We start from the raw sequence: 24,668 nt of genomic DNA, 5'->3' as shown, positions 1-24,668 counted from the left end.
ACATCCACCAATGTGATATCCATCATGTGCCAGCAATGCCCCTCTGCCATGTACGTTGGTCAAACTGGACAGTGTCTACGTAAAAGAATAAATGGACACAAATCAGATGTCAAGAATTATAACATTCATAAACCAGTCGGAGAACACTTCAGTCTCTCTGGTCATGCAATTACAGACATGAAGGTCGCTATCTTAAAACAAAAAAACTTCAAATCCAAACTCCAGCGAGAAACTGCTGAATTGGAATTGATTTGCAAATTGGATACTGTTAATTTAGGCTTGAATAGAGACTGGGAGTGGCTAAGTCATTATGCAAGGTAGCCTATTTCCCCTTGTTTTTTCCTCCCCCTCCTCCCCCCCCCCCCGACGTTCTGGTTAAACTTGGATTTATGCTGGAATTGGCCCACCTTGATTATCATACACATTGTAAGGAGAGTGGTCAGTTTGGATGAGCTATTACCAGCAGGAGAGTGAGTTTGTGTGTGGGGGTGGGGGGGGGGTGAGAAAACCTGGATTTGTGCTGGAAATGGCCCACCTTGATTTTCATACACATTGTAAAGAGAGTGGTCACTTTGGATGGGCTATTACCAGCAGGAGAGTGAGTTTGTGGTGGGGGGCGGGAGGCGGAGGGTGAGAAAACCTGGATTTGTGCTGGAAATGGCCCAACTTGATTATCATACACATTATAAGGAGAGTGATCACTTTAGATAAGCTGTTACCAGCAGGAGAGTGGGGTGGGAGGAGGTATTGTTTCATGGTTTCTGTGTATATAATGTCTTCTGCAGTTTCCACAGTATGCATCCGATGAAGTGAGCTGTAGCTCACGAAAGCTTATGCTCAAATAAATTGGTTAGTCTCTAAGGTGCCACAAGTACTCCTTTTTTTTTTAAATAAAATGAGTTGGTTTTTTACAAGCTGCCTCTTTAGGAGACAGTATGCTCTAAGCAAATAAATCATTTCAGCTTTCTGCCTCACATTTTGCCATCTATAATATTAAGGCACTGATATTTCCAAATCACCCCATCAGGCTGTTTTGAAGATTAATAAGTTCATTTTATAAAGCAACTTTAACACACTTAGCTATGTAAATGCTATTAAATATGTAATTTTAATGTAATATAAATACTATTACAATTATTTGTTTAAAAATTCTGGTCCAATATGTATTCTAAATATTTTTACTTGTTTTTTTATTTTTTTTTAAACCACCTACAAGCTGTCAAAATACATATGCATGAGAATGCAAGCTGCAAAATAGGACCTTGTTAAATGCCCTGATGGTCCATCATATTTTACTCCAGAAAGGTCATCAGCATTCACATCTCAGAACGTGGATTAGTAAGATTCTCTTAACACATAATCAGGAAGTTCAATATATGTCTGTGATCAGCATTTAAAATATGTATTTATTATTAAGAACTATACCCAGCATCTGTCGTGCCTTTTTCATCCAGGATCTCAGAGCACTTTACTAGCATTAATTAAGCCTTATAGACTTTAAGGTCAGAAGGGACCATTATGATCATCTAGTCTGACCTCCTGCACAATGCAGGCCACAGAATCTCACCCACCCACTCCTGTAACAGACCCCTGACCTATGTCTGAGCTATTGAAGTCCTCAACTCACGGTTTCAAGACTTCAAGGTGGAGAGAATCCTCCAGCAAGTGACCCATGCCCCATGCTGCAGAGGAAGGCAAAAAGCCCTCAGGGCCTCTGCCAATCAGCCCTGGAGGAAAATTCCTTCCCCACCCCAAATATGGCGATTAGCTAAACCCTGAGCATGTGAGCAAGACTCACCAGTCAGACACTCAGGAAAGAATTCTCTGTAGTAACTCAGATCTCACCCCATCTAACATCCCATCACAGGCCATTAGGCCTATCTACCACTAATAGTCAAAGATCAATTAATTGCCAGAATTAGGCTATGACATCATATCATCCCTTCCATAAACTTATCAAGCTTAGTCTTGAAGCCAGATATGTCTTTTGCCCCCACTGCTTCCCTTACCGTACCCATGCAAAGCAGGTACTATTTTACTTGTTTGACAGATGAGTAAATTGCAGCACTGGAAATTGAAGTGATTTGTCACCTAGAAAAATCAGTGACAGTTTCAGGAGCAGAATCTTGGTGTCCTGGCTTATAGTCCCCCTGCTCTATCTGCTAGATAATGACACTCTCTCCTTTTTTTGAAATACAGTAACACTGTGTGTGAGCCCAAATAAAATAGCTTTCACGTCTTCAGTATTAAAGGTAAACTCAGCTTTCCATCATAAGTCTGTAAAGCCTCCTTTGTCAATAGTGTATATGTACAGTATACAGTCATTTATGACGTCACACTGTTTGTATTCAACTTCTGCAGCACATCTCCTTGGTCACTTTGGTATTATGGCATCCTTTTCCCTCATCCATTCCGTTTAGTTGTGTAGACTGTAGACTCTTCAGGGCAAGGATTGTCTTGCATATCCATAAATCACCTAGCACATATTTAAAAAATAGTCAGTACATAATAGTGATTATTCTTGTAGTCATTGTGTATAACACACTATTTGATTCTTCCAGTAATGGCTATATTAGTGGTGCATGTGGCTTATATGCATACATGCAATGGCATAATAGGACTTTTGTGGGTGTAATTTCTAACTAATACCTTTGAAAACATCCACGTTGATGCATCACATAACTCTGTATAAGTAAAATGGGAACCAGGAGTCAGAGGGCACCTCAGAGTTCTAAGGAAAATCTGATGAGTTTCTGAAGCTACAAGTAAGATAGACTAGCTGAAAAGGCTGTCTGTCTGTGTCGTGGAGAAAAGATTAAAGAGGGGAGCTGTTCTGTGCTGTTTAAACCAGTCTGTGCCACTGGCCTAAAACCAAGTACAGTAGACAGCTGTAAGTTGAGACTGACAGAGATCTGGACAGAAAAAGACTCCTAGGAGAAAAATAATAATGTGGGCATTATTAAGTGGAAAGAGAGCTGTACTGTGTTCTCTTTTGTCCCTCTACAGTTTAGCCACCTGGCCGTTTGGGGAAGCATGCTGCTCTGGTTGGTGTTCTTCGGAGTCTACTCTGCCATCTGGCCCACCATTCCCATTGCACCAGACATGCTTGGACAGGTTAGTTTTCATGCTTGGATATGGGAAAGATTGGTGAGTGTGCTTTCTAACTGGAGTCTTTTGTCTTCAGTGCCTGGGGAAAGTAATATTACCTGCAGTGATCATACAGCAACAGGATGATGCCTGTAAAGGAAATGCCTTCAGTGAGTGCACCTAAGCTTGAGTTAAAACATCCCTGCACCCTGCAAGTGTTAAAGTTTTACAACAGTAATTAAAACCAGTGAGCTTGGTTCTCAAAACTATGCACAATGTAAGTCACTGTATGTGCTGTAGATAGTCTCTGGAGTTTTCCAGTTGATTTGGGTGGGAATGGACCTAAGCTCTTCATTAATAATGGCTTTGGGAGATTTTCTTGGTAACAAAGGTTTGACAAAATGCCAGACAAAAATTTGATATTTTAAAAACTTTGGGTTGTGTATTTCCTCTGTTCATATACTCAGTTTTCTACTATTCCTTTCCCCTAACTTGTTAAAAGAAAACAGAGTATGTACCTGAAAACAACTTATGGGATGGTCAGAAATAGAAGGGAAGCTTATATGTTATAGGTCCCCAGACAATGTTAGTAGAGTTCTGGATTTGTTCCTTCATTGTCAGTTGCAGGTGGTGAAATTCACCCTGTCATAATTTCAGCCTGTGGTGAACAGAGAGAATAATGAGCCTGTCAAAACTCCTTCAGTGAGCGTATTTAGAATAGGAGACTCCTCGGAAATGAGGGGCTAGCAAATATACCATAAAATACTACTCCAAGCAAACTCCAATGCCGTCAGAGTAAGTTACTGGAAAAGATGCTCTTACAGCAAGTTTGGAGTTACCTTTAAAGATGCCTTTGTTTATAGAGAAGAGGAAAAGGCAAAATGAGAATGTTTAGAATAGTGGACCTAAGCAAATTAATTTTTATACAATGTCATCTTTGCACATCAGAAAATCAGAAACGCAAAGCACCCATGAACTTAATTAATGATTTGGAAGGTTACTTATCACATAATTTCATATAGTTGTTGGCATCCTTTCGTCTGTGAGAGACGGTGGGAATTGAAGCCTATGATGTAGTAATTCTGGCATCATTCTGCTTCAGCATGGTTCTGGTCTAATAAATATTTCATTAGATTGTGGTACAATGCAGAGGACAATGGAGATTTTAGTAGATTATCATGGACAGCTTTCTAAAGCAAGGAGAGAGAATGACAGCTGACAGGATGGGGATCAGCCATCATATGACTGACAGAGACAAACACCACATTCCTTTGATAGTATTTCATAATGTCCTCAGTGTGTTTCACAGTGCACATTTGCATCAGCAACTCTAATTCACATTTCCATAAATTAGGCTGAAACTTGATTAGGTCTCATACCTAGCCATGAGTCGGTTTTGCAATCTATAACAGCAGACTCTTAATGTTGCTATTAATGTGTCAGCATTTTTAATGCACAAGTGTCAAGGTAAACTAGTCCCACATATTAGAAGGCTCAGACTATAGAGTTCAGTTCCAGAATGCAGTGGTTTTTAGAACTTTTTTTATTGCAATACCATCCCCCCCCCCCCTCCAAAAAAAAGCACCATGACTGGAGTGGATGTTAACCACAATGTAACCCACAGGTCCCAGAGCAAAGTAATTGATGTTAAATAGCATTTTATTTTTGCTTGAATACTTTCTAGAAAATGTTTTTCTACTTAAGCCATGTTATTTTATACTCTTTGGTTTTCCAGAACAAAGGATGTCTTGAGATATGACATTAATATCTTGCTGAGGGTAAAACAATCCTTATTCTTGTGGAGAGCACAACATTTACGTTCTGAGTGATTGAGTGAGATCATTAATGTAGTCCAATACTTGCATAGCTGTTTCTGGATCAGTAATCACTATCGAAGCCATTATGGAGTTGTTCATCATCTTAGCAAAAGTACAAGAGCCTTTGGGGACCAGGGAGTCATATGTAATATAATATATGTTTTCAGCATAAAAATTAGTTTAAACAGTACCACTGTGCTGTAGTGTTATATTTTTGCTCCCTAGTTTGTATGCTTTGAGGGGAGGAGAGGTGAAAAAAAAGAGGTTTTTTACCTCTTGAAAATGATGGAAGATCCCTAAGATGGAGGAAGCTTCTGTAGAACTTGAATTAACTTGCACAGAGGCTTTCAAGAAGTAATTTGCTGCACAATATCAAACCATGGTCAAATGAGCAGGCACCATACTAGGCTACAGTCTGTAAAATGAATTGCTTCTCTTCTTCCAGGCTATTTTAAATATTCCTTTGTTCCATCTCTTTTCCTTTTTGCAATTGTAAGTAATCAAGATGTGTTTAAAAGCAAAGTGGGACAGTGAAGAGTTTACGGTTTGTTTTTAAATGTCTCTTTCATTAGTGTTTCTAATTGTTTAAGTAAATTAATTTTCAACATGTATTAAACACTTCTACTACACAAAATGCTATAGCACTTAAAAGCAACCTAGTTCCTTTTGACTATAATGCTTAGTTAATGTCTATAACAACCAGTACATCCCATCATGAGTCAAAAATATGACATGCAAAGCATTTTATTCCATTTATTCACCAAATGTCTGCATGGAGAGTCTCAGATATTTAAGCATCTGAAAAGATGTATTGTTTCTGCTGGGGTTTATTAAACTATTGAGTAAGTATTTCTTTCTCTTGTACATTATGTTTGGAGCATTCTCACATGGGGAAAAAATGCAGGTTTTTCCTTCAGGGCAAAGAGAAGTAACTACTGAATTAAAGAGTTATTCTCTACTGTCAGAGACAACATATTTATTTTGTTTCACTTAATGCATTTCATAATACAATAAATGAAACATAGTGCTAATAAGACAAAGCAGTGATAAAATCCCAGTGGAACTTAATGGAAATTTTACAATAATAAAAGAGATTTGACACTTTGGAAATTAAGTAGAAAATCTTTGGTAGCTTTTTGGTGGTAGCTTTTTTTAAACCCATGCATTCATTCCCTAAACAGTACTAGAAATAGGAGTTGAAGTCTACACCTCCAGAAGGCTGTAAAATTGTATATGACAGGGGTGTCCTCAGCCTAGTCCCCTTGTTTTCTTGAGCCTCTTTGGGTGTTTTGTTTGTTTGGTTTTTGCACAGGAGGTAGTATTGAGGAAAGAAAGGGATCTACAATCCTTGCCTCTTCATGGTCTGAGTTGTGCACATGTGCCAGTTTGGACTAGCTCTGTTTTGAATGAAAATTTCTGCAAACAGAGCATATTGCACACACTGGGCACCAGTTTGATCCCTTCTCCCTGTTAGTATGTGGAATTCATTGCCTCAAGATATTATTGAAACCAGTAGCTTTGTACATCAATATATAAATATGTACTTATAATGTACATAATATGGATGAGATGGTGCCATTAGGAAATGTCTGTTACTGCTGCCCCAGGGAGAGGCTGCTTGTCTTCTACTAAACTCCTTTTTGAGCTGCAGCTAATTACCCTCTGTGTGGCCAGCCAGCTCTGTGTGGCCAGCCGGCCGCATCAGGGTGCAGGGCCATAGCCTTGCCTATTTCCTATCCCTTTTGGGGTGCATTGTACTGTAAAAGGAATAGGGATGGGCTACAATTCTGCCTGTCCCTTACCTGAACCACATAAATGGGGTTTCTGGGGTGGGGGGACTGTGAGACAGTTTTTGTCCTTCTCTCCTCATTGAGTGCCAGACATAAAGTCAAGGGAGGCTTTGGCCCTATGTAAATAAGAATAACATATGTGGTTGCACTCACTAGAATAAAAATATATTGAGCCTCGAGTCTTAATCTGAATACCAGCCGGGCTCAAGAAGATTCCCCCCTACCCTCTCTTCCGAGGTTGTTATAATGTATTGTTATGTGCTTTATGGGAGGTTTATGCTTTTCTCTGGAGCATCTGGAATTAGCCATTGGTAGAGACAGGATACCACTGATCTCTTCCAATTTAACAGTTCCTGTTTTTCCCCCACTCTCTATAAGCATCTTATGTTGGTCTTTGCCTCATTAATTTTCTTCCAAAAGCTCAAAGGTGATTTGTGTCATACATAAACTTCATTGTCCATTTTTAGTCTTGTTTTTTCTTTAATAAAATAAAATAAAAAATTCCTGTGCTGAGGTTAGTCTGACGTGTTCGGCATTTAGTGGTGGTGAGGTTTTGTTTTGGGTTTTTTGCTGGGTGACATGTTGTATGCAGTCATGTTCCAGATCTATGATTTAAGTATTGTTTTGACCACAATATTTTGATTACAGATCAGCATTACTAATGTCTTCCACATTTGAGGCTTTTTGCCCTCCCAATGGTTGGAAGAGCCAGAGTTGGCACTGTACCTTCAAGTTTTTTGTGTGTAAATCTGCTTCTAGCTTCTAATACTTCTCTTGCCTCTTCTTAGTTTCTTCTTATCTTTTCTTTTGTCAAGATGAGAATCACTGATCTCTTAACCAAATATCTTTTTGTAACCATCAGCCCTACGTTTGGTTAATGGAAACAGCAAACGATCAGGGCTAGTCCAGTGAACTTTATGCGTGAATTTTGAGAGATGATTTCTAGCTCTTATAGCCAATGGGAAGCTTTATTTCTCTTTCCTGGTGCTGTCTACTTTGCTTTCAGTGGGACACTTCTTGGGCTGAGTTGAGTACAGTCCTACGTCAAAAATGTCTATCAGATAGCTTCTTGGTTCATATGTAGTGCTTTCAGAAAGAGTTTAAGGATAGTATCTGACACGGGGTGCGCCACTCACTGCTGGTCTGGCACCTTCTCCTGGCCATTCTGGGGATTAGCTCATCAGGTCAATACCCCTTCCCACAGTTGCATGTCATCACTCGGTCTGTCTCTCTAATCTGTTGCCTCACCTCAGTCCAGGGACTGCAGCCTCCTCTTTATGACTCAGTCCTCTGGCCAGGTCACTTAGCATTTCCCCCTTCCAGACAGTCTTCCTGTTCACTGCCTCAGGTTCCACTCCCTCAGTGGCTGGTAGGAGAACCGGCGCCCGCCCTCTTCTCTGGGTTCTGTCCATAGAACCTCAACCCAGCAGTTCTGGGCTTTACTCTTCCAGCCTCACTGCTCCTTCCCTGGACTGCTTCCTACTCTTCTGATACCTTCATCCCCCTCCTCTAAGGAGTACCAGCTCCAAACCCTCTTCCCAGGGAATGACTACCCTTTTCCAGCAGCAGCCCCTGTCTGTTGCCAGCTTCCTCTGGCCCAGGGCCCCAGGAAGTTTCTTTGCCTTTCCTGTTCATGTTCTCTGAGCATGATGTACCTACCCCCAGCTCTTTCATCAGTTCTCTTAATTTTTGTCTCTCCCCCCCCCCCCCCCCCAAAAAATGGTTTGGCTGGCCAGGACTGTAAAGTTTTAGAAGAACCCATTGGTCATGTGACCAGTCATCTGGCTAAAATCTAGTCCGAGTATACCTCATGGCTACTTGAGGGAGTCTGTATTTATGTTACGGAGTGTGAAAAGAGGAACCTGCACAAAAGAGCAGCCCTGTTTTCAGTGCAGCATGATCTGCAATATTTCCATGGTCATGTTAAACAGGCTTCACATTACTACTCTTTTCATTTTTTACACAACTGTTGACAATATCTACAGCTCAGATTATATTTTCCTATTTTCATGGGTCTTTTTGCTTTCGTCTTCTCAGTTTAAAATTTTTTCCAGAGTTTTTTGTTGTTCTTTTGGCATCTCATTTCCACAGAGTTTGGTGCTGGTTAGAAAATTGGCTGTTCTGACTGTAGTTTGTTTGTCTACAATCACTCACACATTACATTGTGGTGTCAGTGTTTCAGTCTGTGGAAACTCTTCATTCAGATGTTAGTCAGAAATCAGACTTCTGCCTGCAGATTGAAGTCCTCACGCCTTCTGATCTTGTTTGTTTTTATAATTATGTGTAAGGGTCTCCTCTGCACTTAATGTGGTTTTGGAACTTCTTCTTTTTCTGGAGCTTTGGCCTGTGCTTTGAGCAGATAAATTAAAGTAGGGTAATGAAGTATGCCTACCTCTTTTACACATCTGTTTAGGAAATGGTTTAGTTATTTTTGTGATCCATGAGTGACTTTCATAAGCAAATCTGCCATTGTAGGTCTCTGATGGTGTCATGCTGGAGGATGTGCCAAAAACAAAAAAAAAAATATAGGTGAATAAAATGAAATGGCAATATATTTTTAAAGAGCATATTGTGAATGTAAAATTATCTGAATAAACATGCACACTATGAAGAGGCTTCCTATAAACAAGAACACCTTTCTGCCTACTGGCAACTTATCAGCAAATCTCTCCTGGGAATGTCTTAAAGTTGTATAATAAATTTGTTGCTCATATGATTTTAATCCTTGTGGAGATCTTAAAGTTGTTACATTCATGCAGCTGTACCTAAGGTTGTGTCAGCTTTTCCCATATGAACTCATTTTCACAGGTTTAAACCTTGCCTATAAAAAAATCACCTTTTATTCAGAATTGGCAATATACTGCCAAATATTAAGCCAGCCTTAACCTAACTTTGAATTTTGCTTGTGCAAATTTTCCTTGCTCAGTTTTTCAAATGCAAAATCAAAGGCCACTTTCTGAAAATGTGGTTCACTTGATCAACTAGGAGCAACTTTTCTTAAAAATAAAATTTTTGAAAAAGTTCACCAAGTTAGAAGGTTTTTAGGTTTTGGGGTGTTTTTTTTTATTTTTATTTTTTGATAAATGTAAGGTTGCAAATGTTGGTATCATGACAAAGAGGGACCTTAGAAAATGATCATGAAGGAAAGATTTCAGACCAATTATGTAAAGCAATAAGTTTCTAGTATACAAGGAATATAGAGAGTCTTTCTCCTATTTTGATGTGTTTAAGGTCATTAGAATATTTGATGGAAATGGCTAATTGCAACTATGAAAAATTATATGGAAGAAAAGGAGCTTCCTTGATTGAGTATCCTTACTTTGGGACTTTGTATCTCATTTGTAAGAACTCTAGCTACAGGATTAGCATATTATACATACAGGCAATTAACAAAATGTAACTTGATTGCAGGTAAATCAATTTCTAACAGAGCCTGGCAGGCAGTGTGCATGGGGCTTTAACCATGGTTTGTAACATTGTTCCAATACGGACTGGCCCCTGTCCACACTGTTTTGTCAAATTATAGTTAGAAACCAGATACCTGTAACTTAATTTGAAAAGCAGCATATGTAAAGGTCCTTTACACCTATAGATAATTGGCAGAATATCCAGATTTGTTGCCTTGGAAATAGTATATAGTTCTGTTCATGAAAACAGAGAAACCAGCCCTTTCCCCTCAGACATAAATTATAGTCCTATGGTAATGGGATATGCTCAGAAATCATATTATTATTCACAGTTTGGAATATGAGGTTGCTTAAGGTCCTTTATAGATTTCTCCAAATCATTTGTTCTTGTATTTGGAAGTTTCTCTTTGTGGGCAGCAAAGCTTTTTGCATGTTCTTGCAGAGTTGGTTTGAAGGTGTCCTATTAAGTGTTTTCTTAATTAAAACCAACTGACTTTTTAAACTTAGAGAAGTAGCTACTGTATTGTACTGTCCTGAAGACAATGTGCATTGACATTAGAAATACATCCTAGAATACTCAAGGAGCTGACTGAGGAGATATCTGCGCCATTAGCGATTATCTTCAAAAAGTCATAGAAGATTGGAGAGATTCCAGAGGACTGGAAGAGGGCAAATATAGTGCCAATCTATAAAAAGGGAAATAAGGACAACCCTGGGGAATTACAGACCAATCAGTTTAACTTCAGTACCCAGAAAGATAATGAAGCAAATAATTAAGTAATTAATTTGCAAACACCTAGAAGATAATAAGGTGATAAGTAACAGTCTGCATGGATTTGTCAAGAACATATTGAGTCAAACCATCCTAATAGCTTTCTTTGACAGGGTAACAAGTTTTGTGGATGGGGGGAAGTGATAGATGTGGTATATCTTGACTTTAGCAAAGCTTTAGATACTGTCTCACATGACCTCCTAATAAGCAAATTAGGGAAATACAACCTCGATAGAACTACTATAAGATGGGTATGTAACTGGTTGGAAAACCATTCCCAGAGAGTAGTTAATGGTTCACAGTCAAGCTGAAAGGCATAACGAGTGGGGTCCTGCAGGGATCGGTTCTGGGTCCGGTTTTGTTCAATATCTTCATCAGTGATTTAGATAATGGCGTAAAGAATATACTTTAAAAGTTTGTGAACAATATCAAGCTGGGAGGGGTTGCAAGTGCTTTGGAGGATAAGATCAAAATGATCTGGACAAACTGGCCTGGAGAAATGGTCTGAAGTAAATAAGATGAAATTCAATAAGGATAAATGCAAAGTACTCCACTTAGGAAGGAACAATCAGCTGCACACATACAAAATGGGAAATGACTTCCTAGGAAGGAGTACTACTGAAAAAGATCTGGGGATCATAGTGGATCACAAGCTAAATATGAGTGAACAGTGTAACGCTGTTGCAAAAAAAGCAAACATCATTCTGGGATGCATATGCAGGAGTATTGTAAGCAAGACATGAGAAGTAATTCTTCCACTCTACTCCACGCTGATTAGGCTTCAACTGAGTATTGTATCCAGTTCTGGGTGCAACATTTCAGAAAGATGTGGACAAATTGGAGAAGAGCAACAAAAATGATTAAAGGCCTAGAAAAAAAGACCTATGAGGGAAGATTGAAAAAAATTGGGTTTGTTTAGTCTGTAGAAGAGAAGACTGAGAGGAGACATGATTCCAGTTTTCAAGTACATTAAAGGTTGTTACAAGGAGGAGGGAAAAGAATTGTTCTCCTTAACCTCTAAGGATAGGACAAGAAGCAATGGGCTTAAATTGCAGCAAGGGTGGTTTAGGTTGGACATTAGGAAAAAATTCCTGTCAGAGTGGTTAAGCACTGGAATAAATTGCCAGGGAGTTTGGGATTCTCCATCACTGAAGATTTTTAAGAGCAGGATAGACAAAATACACCTGTCAGGGACGGTCTATATAATACTTAGTCCTGCCATGAGTGCAGGGGACTGGACTAGATGACCTCTCAAGGTCCCTTCCAGTCCTATGATTCTATGAAAAACTGTCAGCATTTTGAGCTATAGTGATAGGAAAGGAACCTAGGAACACAAGAATTGCCCAGCAATGGTCCATCTAATCTAATATCCTGTGTCAGAGAGTGACCAGATCCAAGTGCTTCAGAAGAGAATGCAAACACCCCTGCAGTTGGCAGTTCAGTAATAACTTGTCCCCAGGGAAATTTCCACCTAACCCCCCAATTATTAGTGGATGGTTTATGCCCTGAAGCATGAGGATTTAAACAGCCTTTCCAAAACTCTTGTCTGTTTGTTTGTTTGTTTGTTTGTTTAATATTTAATAGTATAATACTAGGTATCAGCTGTCCATTTTTTTATGAATATTGCTAAGCTTAATGACATCTTGTAGTAATAAATTCCATGGGTTAATGTGTGGTTTGTGAAAAATTGTGCATTGTGTAAAAAAGTATTTTCTTTTATCAGTGTTGAATTTGCCACTTTTCAGTTTCTTAGAATTTCTGCTGAGGAGCCATTATGATCTATTTTCATCAATCTACTTGTAAGGAGGATTCTAAACAAATAAACGGTAGCCGCTGTTGGCTAGTCGTGAGAAGACTGCACTAGAGCAGTGGTTTTCAACCTTTTTTCATTTGTGGACACCTAAAAAATTTTGATTGGAGGTGCGGACCCCTTTGGAAATTCGCACACCATAGGTTGAAAACCACTATGGTAATGACAACCTTTTGCGGAACCCTTAGACATAATCTGCAGACCCCCAGGGGTCCATGGACCACAGGTTGAGAACCATCCCACTAGAGGATCAACAGTCGGAAAAGATTTAGATTCTGTTCCTGGCACTGCCACTGATTTGCCATAACAGGTTAATCAATATTATGTTTATTATGATGGTGCTCGTGAAGTATCCGAGAACCGGGCCCCGTCAGGCACTGCACAAACATACAGTAGTAGATGATCCCTACCCAGAAGAGGTTCCTGTCTAAACAGACAAAGGATAGGGAAAAGGGGTGTAACAGAGTGATTGGTGTGACGGGGGCAAACGTCGTGATAGTTCCGTGATTTTAGAGGGTGAGATGGTGTTGGGCAAATCACAAAGGTTCATCTGGGGTCCAGAGCAGGAAGGTTGTGGCCACTCTGGAAACCAGAAACGCTTTTACAGCTGAGGCTGGGCAGTACACAATAGGGCAGCTGTGACTTTTGCAATCAGCATTTAAATGGTTCTTTCAGGTCACACTTGAGTCCTCCTATGATTGTGGCTGTGCAGTATTGTGGCTGAACAGGAGAGGGTAGTTAGAACATAAGAGCGTCCATATTGGGTTAGACCAAAGGTCCATCTAGTCCAGTATCCTGTCTTCCGACAGTGGCCAATGTCAAGTGCCCCGGAAGGAATGAACAGAACAGGTAATCACCAAGTAATCCATCCCATCGCCCATTCCCAGCTTCTAGCAAACAGAGGCTAGGGACACCATCCCTGCCCATCCTGGTTAATAGTTAGGAGATACTGCTGATTTTTTGTTTAGATGCTGTTTCTTATTCATTCTTTTGCTTTGGAGCTGAGAGAGAGAGGGAACAGTGTGTTACGGTTTTGTTGGGGGAGGGGTTATTTATTTATTAAATTATTTATTTATTAAATTTGTTTTTCTGATTTCTTGTCTTTTCACCATGCTTAATCATTCCGTCCCTGATGTTATGTTTTGGATCTCTGTGGGCAGGCAGCTCCAGTCATTTTAGATGGAAAATATCTTTCCAAATTAATTTCAAAGCATGCCTTTATTCCCTTTATTATGATGTTTTTTACTTTTAAAAATCTGCACTTGAAAGACAAAATTTGACCCCAAAGCCCCAAAGAGTGGCAATAATCTCCATAATAATGGGCTGACATTAAGATGGGAGCAAGGGCTTCAGAAGCAGCAAGCTTGGCAGCAGAGCAAGCCCTCCTGAGTATCCCACATGGTGCTATAAGTCAGCCAGCCCCATCTGTCCCTCCACTGATTCCTGATTAACCCAGTTGGCTGTGGCGATGATGCTTATCTCATGCCTCCCATCTTCCCCATAAGGATGGGCATGTTGGGAACGGAGGTAATCTTAATATGCCGTGCACTGAACAACCTAAACTCAGGGTATGCATAGCATGTCTACACACATGTGTGAGGTCAGTATTTGTGTAGTTGGCCTGTGAGCGTAAGATGCCCAGATTTGCGTGACTATTTGTGTTGGTTTTGATATTTATATTCCAGCAATGCCAAGAAAACCCAATCAGGATAGTGGCACCATTGTGCTAGATACTGTACAAACAAACATGAGCATCCCTGACGAGCTCAAGATCTAAGCATGCTTCTCAACCCTTTTCTTTCCTGTACGATGCCCCCTTCCATCTAGAGCCATGGATAATTGGTGGATGTGGGCACTTGTCCATTGAGAACTGAAAAGTGTTTCTATTTTGTCCCTTTTTCCTGCTGTATGACTGCGGGAAAGTTGCCTCTCACTGTGGCGCATAGCAGTGTCAATACAAAGAGGGCTAGAGTTGTGATTTATAGTAGCTTGGTTATGCTGTTTTTCTTGAAACACTGGTGAGCGATATGAACAATAGTTCATTGGGCATACTGTTGCTATGGGAAGTTATAGAATACCTCCTCCAATTCACTGAGTGTTAGAACTTTAACATAGGAGTCTGCAAACATCTAAAATAGACATTACTGATACCAGATAACTTTCAACCTATTGATCAGAGGAGTCTGAGTTGTTATTTCAAGAACAGGAGACCAGACTGAGGATAAGGGGCCAAGGGACACAATCTCTAAAACGTTAAAAAAAGTTATTAATTATTTTAGCTTAAAGAAGCCTCCAGGGAAAAGAGCTCCTTAGGAGGTGCAAGGTAGGGATGGCAAAAACAGTTCTGAGAGGTGTCTGATAAAGTTTCAATAAGATACATGAGTTTTGGGGGCTTTCTTCCAAATCTAAAACCTTTATAAAGTGCTCCCATTTCAGCTGCCCACCATACAAGAAAGACAAAAGGGTAAAACATCATTGGGGCCCCAGACAAAAGCTTTAGCTAGAGTTCAGACTGAGAACACATTGATCTTTAATGTGTAACATTAATAGAGTGTTACAGCTCAAATGAACTGAACCCTCAAAAGTCAGAAAATTCACTTTTAAGTTCCCAATACCAACCTCATCTCTGTCTTTTTCCCCTCACTGACTCTCCATTTCAATACCCCACCATTCACCACTTGAAACAACCTTCAGTTTGCCATGTTGTGCACACACATGATAACAATGTGATTGTAAAGAACGTGGGTGATATCTGTATCATTTTTTACGAATATATTGTGTACTCTTTCTATTGATTACTTCATGCTCTCTGTTACAGGGGTACAAAGAGTTAACTTGGGTGGCGGGGGTTGGATACAGCTGCAGGAAGGCATACAGTGGTTTAGATAGCCCAGTCATTGATACTTAACAAACAATACAGGTGTCAAGACTTGTTGTTTTGTCCCTGTCCAAGGGGAGCACATCCATGTCCAACTTAGGACAGAGCCAGGACCCTAACAGGAAAATGGAGACTACTGACCAAATACTATTGACTTGTTAATGACTTTTATCCTCTGTAAGGAACACAGAGGACTGGAGGGTGCAGCCCGTAGAGGACTGGAGAATGGAAAAACCTCAGGGAAAGGTCAGGAAGAGACAATGTTAGACTGTGCTGTTGAAGGAGACTGACTCTAGCAAGGGCAGGACAGACCAGAACCAGAAGAGAAGGCTGGGCAGGAAGAGAGGGGGTGCATAAGGATGCTGGACTCTCTGATGGACACTGTTGAAGACCCACAGCATTGTCAGAAGGCGTGAGGAAACCGAGGGAGGGATGTGCATGCAGATATTAGTTATTTTCTGAATAGATCTGTATAGCTATTGTGAGTGGTCTGAGTAAAGCATGTGGCTTAGAAATGCCTTTGCAAAGTCTGTTTTACTTACTTTAATTGTCACAAAGTCCACAAAGGGTTAATCTGTAAACTGGAGTGCCCATGCAGGTGGTGTTCTAGAGAGGGTGTACTTAAGCTACTTAGGAGATTTGGCGGAGTCCGCACTGATCTTAGGGTCGGGGGCCTACCTGGATTGCAGGGTTCAACATCCCAAGAAGGAGGTACCAGCACTGGAGTCTGTGCCCTGAGAGTATGCCTGAAAAGCCTGACTTAGACATAGCATCTGAACGAGGCTCCCACTCAATAGACTTAAAAGCAAAAGCACATGGGATCCAAGCTTTGGCTCTAATACAGCAGCCTGGAGACCATCCACAAGGAGGCGCTCAGCCTGGGTTGTAACCGTGGGCTTTTGTTGTATGATAACATCCCCATCCAGCTTTTCATCATATTGCATGTGCAGAATGACCTGTAGTTGGAGGGTACAAGACATCCTGTAGAACTGTGACCAAAGTATGTGCTGTGTTAAAGGAACATTAAAGTTGCAAAGTCAAGCACTCAGGTGTTAGGAAATGTCAGAATTAAGGTTCCTGGTGCAACCTTAATTTGGTTCCCTTGTGCACATGCATTATGATGCAGCCTTTAATTACTCTTTTATTCCAGAGGACTCCTGCTTCATTCAGTGCACAGAATGATTCTGCTCTGGAATGGATCAGGGTTGTGTAGTGAAGGATGCCGTTGTTTTCCCCATAGGGTGGCCAGGTGCCTAATCTACTGACCAGACAGAACACCCAAAGTCCTGTTACTGCAGGTGGGGGAGGTGGGGAGGTGCCGGGTCATCATCTGTATCAGTCCCTACTCAGCCAGGGCCGCCTACTACCTGCATCAGTTGGCTTCAGCTCCCAGGCTCTGTAGGTGACTGCCTCCTGACCTGGTCAGTGGGATGGGGAGGGGAAGAACAGCAAGTGATGGGGGAAGAGGAGCGACTGAGGGGCCGGGCCTTGGGGGAAGGGGCAGAACCTTGGAGGAAGGGGTGGTGCCTCGGGGGCAAGAGGCGGGTTGGGGGAGGTTTCAGTACTCCCACTGGAGTGTCCAGTTTTTAAATATTACAAAGTTGGCAACCCTATTTCCCCACCCCTGCACAGCTTCCAGTGCTAGTCTCCTTGCCCAGCCAGTTGAAGTCTCTCCCTCCCCCAGGTTCCTAGTCTCTCACCCCGGCCCATCAGCCTCCAGTCCCAGGCTCCCTCTGTCCAGTACTTGTCCTTTCTACATTTAATTCAGGTGGCCTTTCTCCACACTGCCAGGGTGCCAGCAATGGGGTCATTGAGAGCACACAGGAGAAAGTCTCCCTGCTCTCTGTTCCAGTGCCTGGCCCCACCCCATCCTGCAGCAGTTAGGATCTGCAATTTAAGGGAAAGTCCTGCTTGGCTTCTGCAGCTGTGGGCTGGAGCATGCTCAGTGAGCATTGAATCTTTGGGGAATTTAGCTGAGAAACTCCCAAGTCTCTGCTGAGCATGGGTGAACTGATATTTTTCCAGAGGGTTATATGTTGGCCAAATTTGGGTGAAACTTCATTGGGACAGCAAAAAGCACAGTGCCAAATTTGAAGACCCTTCTGTCAAGCATGGAGGCACTAGACCTTTTCAAAGAAAAAGACTCAAGAATTTTTTTGATGTGGTCAAACAATGTATTTTTCCCTAGCAGTGTTTTCTGAAACCATGGCACTGTTTTGGCTGAAACATTCCAAAAAAATTCAGCCCACCGCAGACACCGGCATGGAAAAAAAATCTCAGCCCAACGTTTTAAAGTTTGGCAAAGTTACCAACAACTGAAAATAGGATCTTTAAAAAGGGAAATGTTGGGGTACTCTTAATAGGCATCACTACCAGCGCGGCCAATTTTCCCATCTGTAAAATGGGAATATAATGATATGGATCCCCTTTGTGAAGTGCTTTGAGATCCACTTATGAAAAGCACTATAGAAGAGCTATGTATTATATATTATTATAGTCCATGGGGTACCTGTGACTCTCTGTCCTGTATCTGGTGGCTGGGCTGCAGAGTGAATGGGAATGTTGGGAGAGGGGATGGAGTACAGTAGATGGGCTCAAGGAGGTCCGCATTCCAAATCCGTGTATTATAGGTATTTGGCAGTTTGCCTGCCATGGTGTAGAGGGACAATAAGGTTGTGTTTGATTGGTTGGAAAAGAGGAAGCCAATGTGGCCAGTGGCTTAAAGCCACAGTCTAGCCCTTAGTAGTACAAAAGGTGAGTGTAACCTTTGCAGGGGCTTCTCTTGAAAAATACATCATCCGTTTTGCTGTAGTGGAAAAACATACATTACCAGTGAGTGAGTAAGCATTCATTTTTACAGACAAACAATAAAATCCCTTAAATGCGTAGCACAAATAAACATTAGTGGCCGATACATTTGTTGATGCTGTTAGTTTGTTTTATGATGAGATGTATATAAAAATGGAGCAGCCTGATGTATCCAACATATGTCATTTTGTTACAAGAAGGAAACATCATTGCTCTGGTGGTTTGAGATTGTTTTGTAATAAAGGGATGAACTAAGAAAAATATTTTTCAGTTTGTGCATTACACATGATTTCAGTGAAACATGAGGAATAACCATGTAGAACATTGTTTGCACAGAAGCTGCATTCAGTAAAGATATGTCCAAATTTAAGGCAGGTTTTTTAACCATATAGTGATATAAATGTTAGATGAAACACTGGTGAATTTCTTTAAGATACTGGCAGCTGTATTTGATCTTATATAGTCACATTGAAAATCCATATATATGTAATGGATTTTCAATGTGACTGAGTAAAACTCCACATAGATAAAAATGTACCAACGTCATAGCTGGTGAAATAACAGAAAATTAAAGCATGGCTCTGTCAAGCTGTGTCCCTCTTCTACTTGGGAGAAGTGCTATTGTTATGATGTGGGGGAGGGAGGTTGGGCGAAAGCTCATTGAAGCTGGTGGCTAAACAACTACTCTTCATTCAGGATAAATGTAAAAACAACAATTGAGCTGCTTTCTAGAATAGATAGTTGAACAATAGAGGCCTCCACCCAAAACACAGGCCACATGCAAGGCTGGAGTAGGAGTTGTGCCATCCAGTCTGAACGGTATTCCCCAGGGTCTGATGATAACACATAAGGGGCTGGGGACTGATTGGATTGCAGCTCTGTGTGTGTATGTGTGAGAGAGAGAGGGAGAAGGCAGCAGAAAGCCAAGGGTGGCCAGTGAAGGACTTGTAGTGTGACCCTGAGAAAAAGCTGAGAAGACAGAGCTGTTGGGTAAAGTGCTGCCTGGAAAGAGGTTTGGAACTGCGAATAAAGGAACTGTCTCCTGTTGCTTGTTCCTACTGTGTTGAGGGAACTGGAACTTTATGTAAATAAACAGGATTGCATCAAAGAAATATGTGACTCTCTCATCAGTTTCTCCTCCTAACAGAAACAAGCTGCAAGACCCCAAATTTTGGCTAACCACTCAGTTCAAAAGGGGTAACACTATTATACACTGTGTGCATTGAAGTGGGAAAAGTGCACTGTAGTCCAGCTTAAACACCGCTTCTCATTTCCATCTGGAACCAAGTTTTCCAACAGAGCCTTTCAAAAGTGTCCTGAAGATATGCTCACGTGGCCCAGAGTCTGCAACCCAGGGAATATTGCCCTAGTTATGGTGAGCAGCAATTTCTCATGCAAGCAGTCCCATTGGCTTTATTGGGACCACTTGAGCGGGTAAGTGATATTTGTTGTGAATTTGGGTTGCAGACTCAGGCCCCCACAGTGTTTTTTGTGCATTAAACTCAGTGTTTGATTGTATGGAGATCTCTGTGAAACATGTTTAATGGTCTTAGCTAATATGGTTTGGGAAAAGGAAAAGCTTCTACATGATTCAGCATGATTGCACCCATTTGGCATTCTCTTCTTGGGGGGCTCAGCTGCCATGTGATCTGTTTCTTTCTGGATCTAAGGTTTAAGGTGTTACTGAAGCAGTCTCGTCCATGATGAGTATTGTCTGTGAAATGTTGACATCAGCTAGTACACTGCTCTTTATAAGTACAATTTCTTTCTTTTCTTCCTCTCCCTTCCTCCCTTGGTAGAATCGCACTGACATTGTTCCAAGGTTTCAAGCAAGCTGGTATATAATGTGATAATACACAGGAGATCTGTTGATTTCATTGTAAAGAATTCGGATAAATGGTCTTGCACTTTGCCTTTGACATCACATGCAGGAAATTCCTCCTTGGTCTGTTCAGTGCAATAAACAGACCTTATGCATAGAACCAAATCCTTGCTGAATCCACTTTGGTTGGTCATGCAAAGTTAAGTCACAGAATCCTGTATGTAGGGTTTCTAATGCTTGTTTAGAAATTGGAAATGGACTGAGAGATGTACATGGAGAGGATTTATCAAGCGCACCAGAAGCATATTTGTTAGGTGTGGTGTGCTGGACCAGGGTGCCTTCCAAGTTGACAGGAGTTGATATTTTATATCTAATTGATTAATCTGATGGGAAGCTAATCATTAAACCAAGAAACACTGATCAGATAGAGCAGGTAAATTCTAGTGAGCCCTGTGGGTATTCATTAAGGGACTCCTAGATGTTTCATAAAACATGCCTTAAGCAGAGCTGCGTGAACTTACTTTATGTGACTCAAGTGGGCTCTGCAATGCATTTGTAATTACAACGTGTTACACCAGAGTCACTTTAGACTCCTCCTTAAGACTACACGAGCAGTTGAGAGAGAGAAAGAAATGTCAAATGGTGCAAAGAGAAACAAGAGCCTGGGAGGACATTGCCTGAGTTAAATTATGCTCATTAATTCAATTTGAGGCAGGAATGTGTGTAAATAAACCCTGGCAGCTGCAGCAGCTCTCATTTCTGCAGGGCTTTGGCAGGAATGCAGGGACCAATGGACATGAAAACCTGGCTTTCTTTGAGAAATTGCAGGCAGGCGACTATGCAGCCGGGAGAAGAAACAATCACAGAGATATTTACTGAAAAGATGTAATCATTTTAAGCAGATTTGAAAATTGTTCTGAGTGCCAGACATGTAGAACTGGAGGCAAAATGAGCATAGACTAGAACTAAATTACTGAAAAACACTGGGGTTACCCGATTTCCCCTGTATTACAAGCATAGTTCAAGTTCCAAATGGCTACATGGTACACAAACTATAATCTTTTAACAATGTATTATAGCAGTACCCATTCGGGGCCATTGTAGTTAACTGTCAGGCAGTATTTTCCTAGAAGTCTCTGTTTTGTAGGCTTATAAAATGTTATCATTATTTTATTACTTAGATAGCACCAACAATAATAGGATGTTTTATAGATAAACAAGAGAACGATATCCCCGCACTGAAGAATTTACAATCAGTGGCCCTGTTCCTGAAATTGGATCCAGCCAGGGGAACCCCTGCACCCTTGGGAGCCCTCAATTGCTTTGCATGGGCACAGGGTCCACAAACTCAGGTTTTGCAGGACAGAGGCCTAATGGACAATAGAGATGAGGAAAGGGGAATTGGGCTGCAACAAAAAGCAAGTGGGATGTACCCTGTGACTTACTGTTCCATGATCATGTATGTATATTTTTTTTATCGACACGTTATTGTTCATAATTGTTCTGGGCCTGAGCTTGGGCTACAAGTTCTCAACCCAGGTTTTATAAAATAATAAAACAAACCTTTTGTTTTGACTGGCTTTAAGCTATGGAAACTATAAATAAAATATTTCTGATGCTCTTGCTTTTTTAAGACTCAAAGCTAATAAGAGAGCATTTTTAAAAGGGATGTTATAAGTCATTGGTTACTATTTATAATTTATATAGCACCTGAAACATGGTAGGTGCTTTACAAATATATAAAAGACAAGGTCCCTCCTTTGAAGAACTTGTAGCATAATGCTCCCATCCAGCAAACAGTCAAGTGTTTAACTTTAAGCATGGGTGTAATGCCATTGACTTCAGTGAGGATATTTACATGCTTAAAGTTAAGCACGTGTGTAGGTATTTGCAGGATGGGGCCTAAACAAATATGTGGCATGACAGTGAAGTCAAAACAGGGAGAATTGGATAGGGAGAGTAATAGAAATAAAATAAGATGGGTTTATGGATTGTTAGTATTAATAAATATGTACTATTACTTGGATGTTTACTACATGTGTGTCTTGGTGGTCTCTCTTTTTATGCATATATAAAAACATATACTGTATGTGCATGTGTTATCCACTTATTTTTAAATGAATGTGCCAGACTGTACCAATAATATAATGTCAGAATGCATTCAGCCGTAGTGTAGTAGAGGCACTTTTAAAAATTAAAGTTGGCCTCCTAAGTAACATTTTGAAATGTGCATGCAGTACAACTTTTCAATAACATTTCTTGTTGGGTATGATACAAAGATCCTGTGGACAACAGGTGACTGTAAAGTCATAAACAGCAGCTCAGTGAATTCCATAGGGCCTCAGGGCTTGTATTTGACTTCTACTCTCTCATAGAAACATCACCGCAGCAACAGTAAAGCTATTTACCTTACCACCTTATGCATCATCAGCAATGTTCTCCATCTCACTGTCAGAAAGGAGGCTTGGGTTTATGAACAGAGCCAGGATTTTGCTTAGTTGAAACTGGAGCACCAATGAGTGCATGGGGGTACAAGCTACTAAAGCTGAGAGCTGAGCAAATAGGCCCATCCTGGTACATTTGAGGCATATACAAAACCAACATTAACATAGTTGAAAGTGGCATGAATGTCTCAGGACAGTACACAACAGAGAATTTACTAGTCCTTGAGAAACTTCAGTGACAAACTTGTCATATGTTTCTTTTTTTCCTGGGATCTGAGTGGGTCAAAACTCAGCACAAGCTGCCTAGAAATTTCATTTCTCACTCTCCTTTTTAAGCTCTTGTTTATATCCAGTCTCTTTTCTCCTTTCAGCCCAGCTCCCCTTCCCCACTACTAACAGCACCTAATGGGAGATTTAGCAATAGAATAATTGCAGGGTCTGTGCACTCCTGCTGTCTTTCAATGTCTGCCTCTGGGTCAGTAGCCTCTGGCTGGTTTTACCAATCTAGGAGAACTTGAATTTTAATAATTCTTTACCCTGTTCTTCACTGGTGAGAGAGTTCCTTCCTCTGAGCAGCAGTGCTAAGAGACTTCTCAAATATATACAAGTATCCTAGCATTGAGGGTTGCTATTAGCCTTGTCTGCAATAAAATTTAGTTATCGTTTTCATTCTGCCTTATGTTAGTTTCCCTCCTGTACATCGCACAGAAAAGAGATTGCCCAGTTGTAAAATCCATACTACAATCACCACACACCCCTCCACCTCTACCTTTGGGGGTTAATCCCACTTTTCCTCCTCACTCATCAGGTGTTCACGGCTAGCCCTTTCCTCCTCTCACAGATCTTGGGCATTCACTATTCTCTTTTCTTCCTCTGACAAACGCCTTTGGGGTTCTTCATCCTCTTTTTATCTCTCACCCATACCCATACCCACACCACTGGGGCCCCAAGCATATTGTGGAATCACCCCACTTTCCCCCTCACATCCTTCACTGCCCACTCGTGTGGCTTGAGTTTGACGCCTTCCTCTGGCACAGTTTCCTGGTGTAGTTGGGGGTGCCAGGCATCTGGTTTTCGACCAGAATGCCTGGTCGAAAAGGGACCCTGGCAGCTCCGGTTAGCACCGCTGACCAGCCCGTTAAATGTCCAGTCAGCAATGCAGCAGGGCTAAGGCAGGCTCCCTACCTGCTCTGGCTCCACGCAGCTCCCGGAAGTGACCGGCATGTCTGTGTGACTCTTAGATGCAGGGGAGGTGAGGGAAGCTCCGCACACTGCCCATGCCGGCTCAGCAGCCCCCATTAGCTGGGAACCACAGCAAATGGGAGCTGCTGGGGCAGCACACACTGCGCAGAGTCACCTGGCCGCGCCTCCACCTAAGGGCTAGACAATCCGGCCACTTCCGCGAGCACCGTGGAGCCAAGGCAGTCAGGGAGTCTGCCTGAGCCCTGCTCCACTGCTGACTGGGAGCTGCCTGAGGTAAGCACCACCTGGCTGGAGTTCGCAACCCGAACCCCCTGCCCCAGGTCAGAACTCCCTCCTGCACCTATCTTCTTCCCAGACCCCGACCTGCACCCCAATCCCCTGCCCCAGGTCAGAACCCCCTCCCTCACCCTAACTCCTTCCCAGACCCCACATCCCACATACCCAAGTGCCTCCCAATCCCTGCCCCAGGTTGGAACCCCCTTCTGCACCCAAACTCCCTCCCAGAGCCTGCACCCTCAACCCCCTGTCTCAGCCCCCTCCCACACTCCAAATCCCTCAGCCCCAGCCTGGAGCCCCATCCTACACCCCAAACCCCTCATCCCTGGCCCCACCCCAGAGCCCACATCCCCAGACGGACCCCACACCCCCTCCCTCACCCCAATCCCCGCCCCAACCCTGAGCCTGCTCCTGCACTCCAAACCCCTTGGCCCCAGCCTAGAGCCCTCTCCTGCACCCTAAAGCCCTCAGCCCCACCCAAGAACCCTGTTCCACACCCCAACCCCCAGCCCTAGTGTGGAGCCCCCACCTGCACCCTGAACCCTTCATTTCTG

The 24,668-nt window shown here is 41.8% G+C and overlaps 1 protein-coding gene across 5 annotated transcripts in view; it reads left to right on the top strand.

The window, feature by feature from the left end:
- ATP8A2 (ATPase phospholipid transporting 8A2) overlaps positions 1-24,668 on the top strand; it is a 663,684-nt gene that overhangs the window by 509,867 nt on the left and 129,149 nt on the right. For 4 of the 5 annotated variants that reach the window (XM_048846098.2, XM_048846083.2, XM_048846092.2 and 1 more), the window contains one exon: positions 3,007-3,114. The exons of the other annotated variant lie outside the window; for it this stretch is intronic. In XM_048846098.2, coding sequence (XP_048702055.1) covers positions 3,007-3,114 — 108 coding nt within the window. The remainder of the gene's footprint in view (positions 1-3,006; positions 3,115-24,668) is intronic. 5 annotated transcript variants of the gene reach the window in all.

This window comes from Caretta caretta, chromosome 1 (assembly GCF_965140235.1).
Source record: "Caretta caretta isolate rCarCar2 chromosome 1, rCarCar1.hap1, whole genome shotgun sequence".
Lineage (NCBI taxonomy): Eukaryota > Metazoa > Chordata > Testudines > Cheloniidae > Caretta > Caretta caretta.
This window is presented reverse-complemented; position numbering and strand designations above follow the sequence as displayed.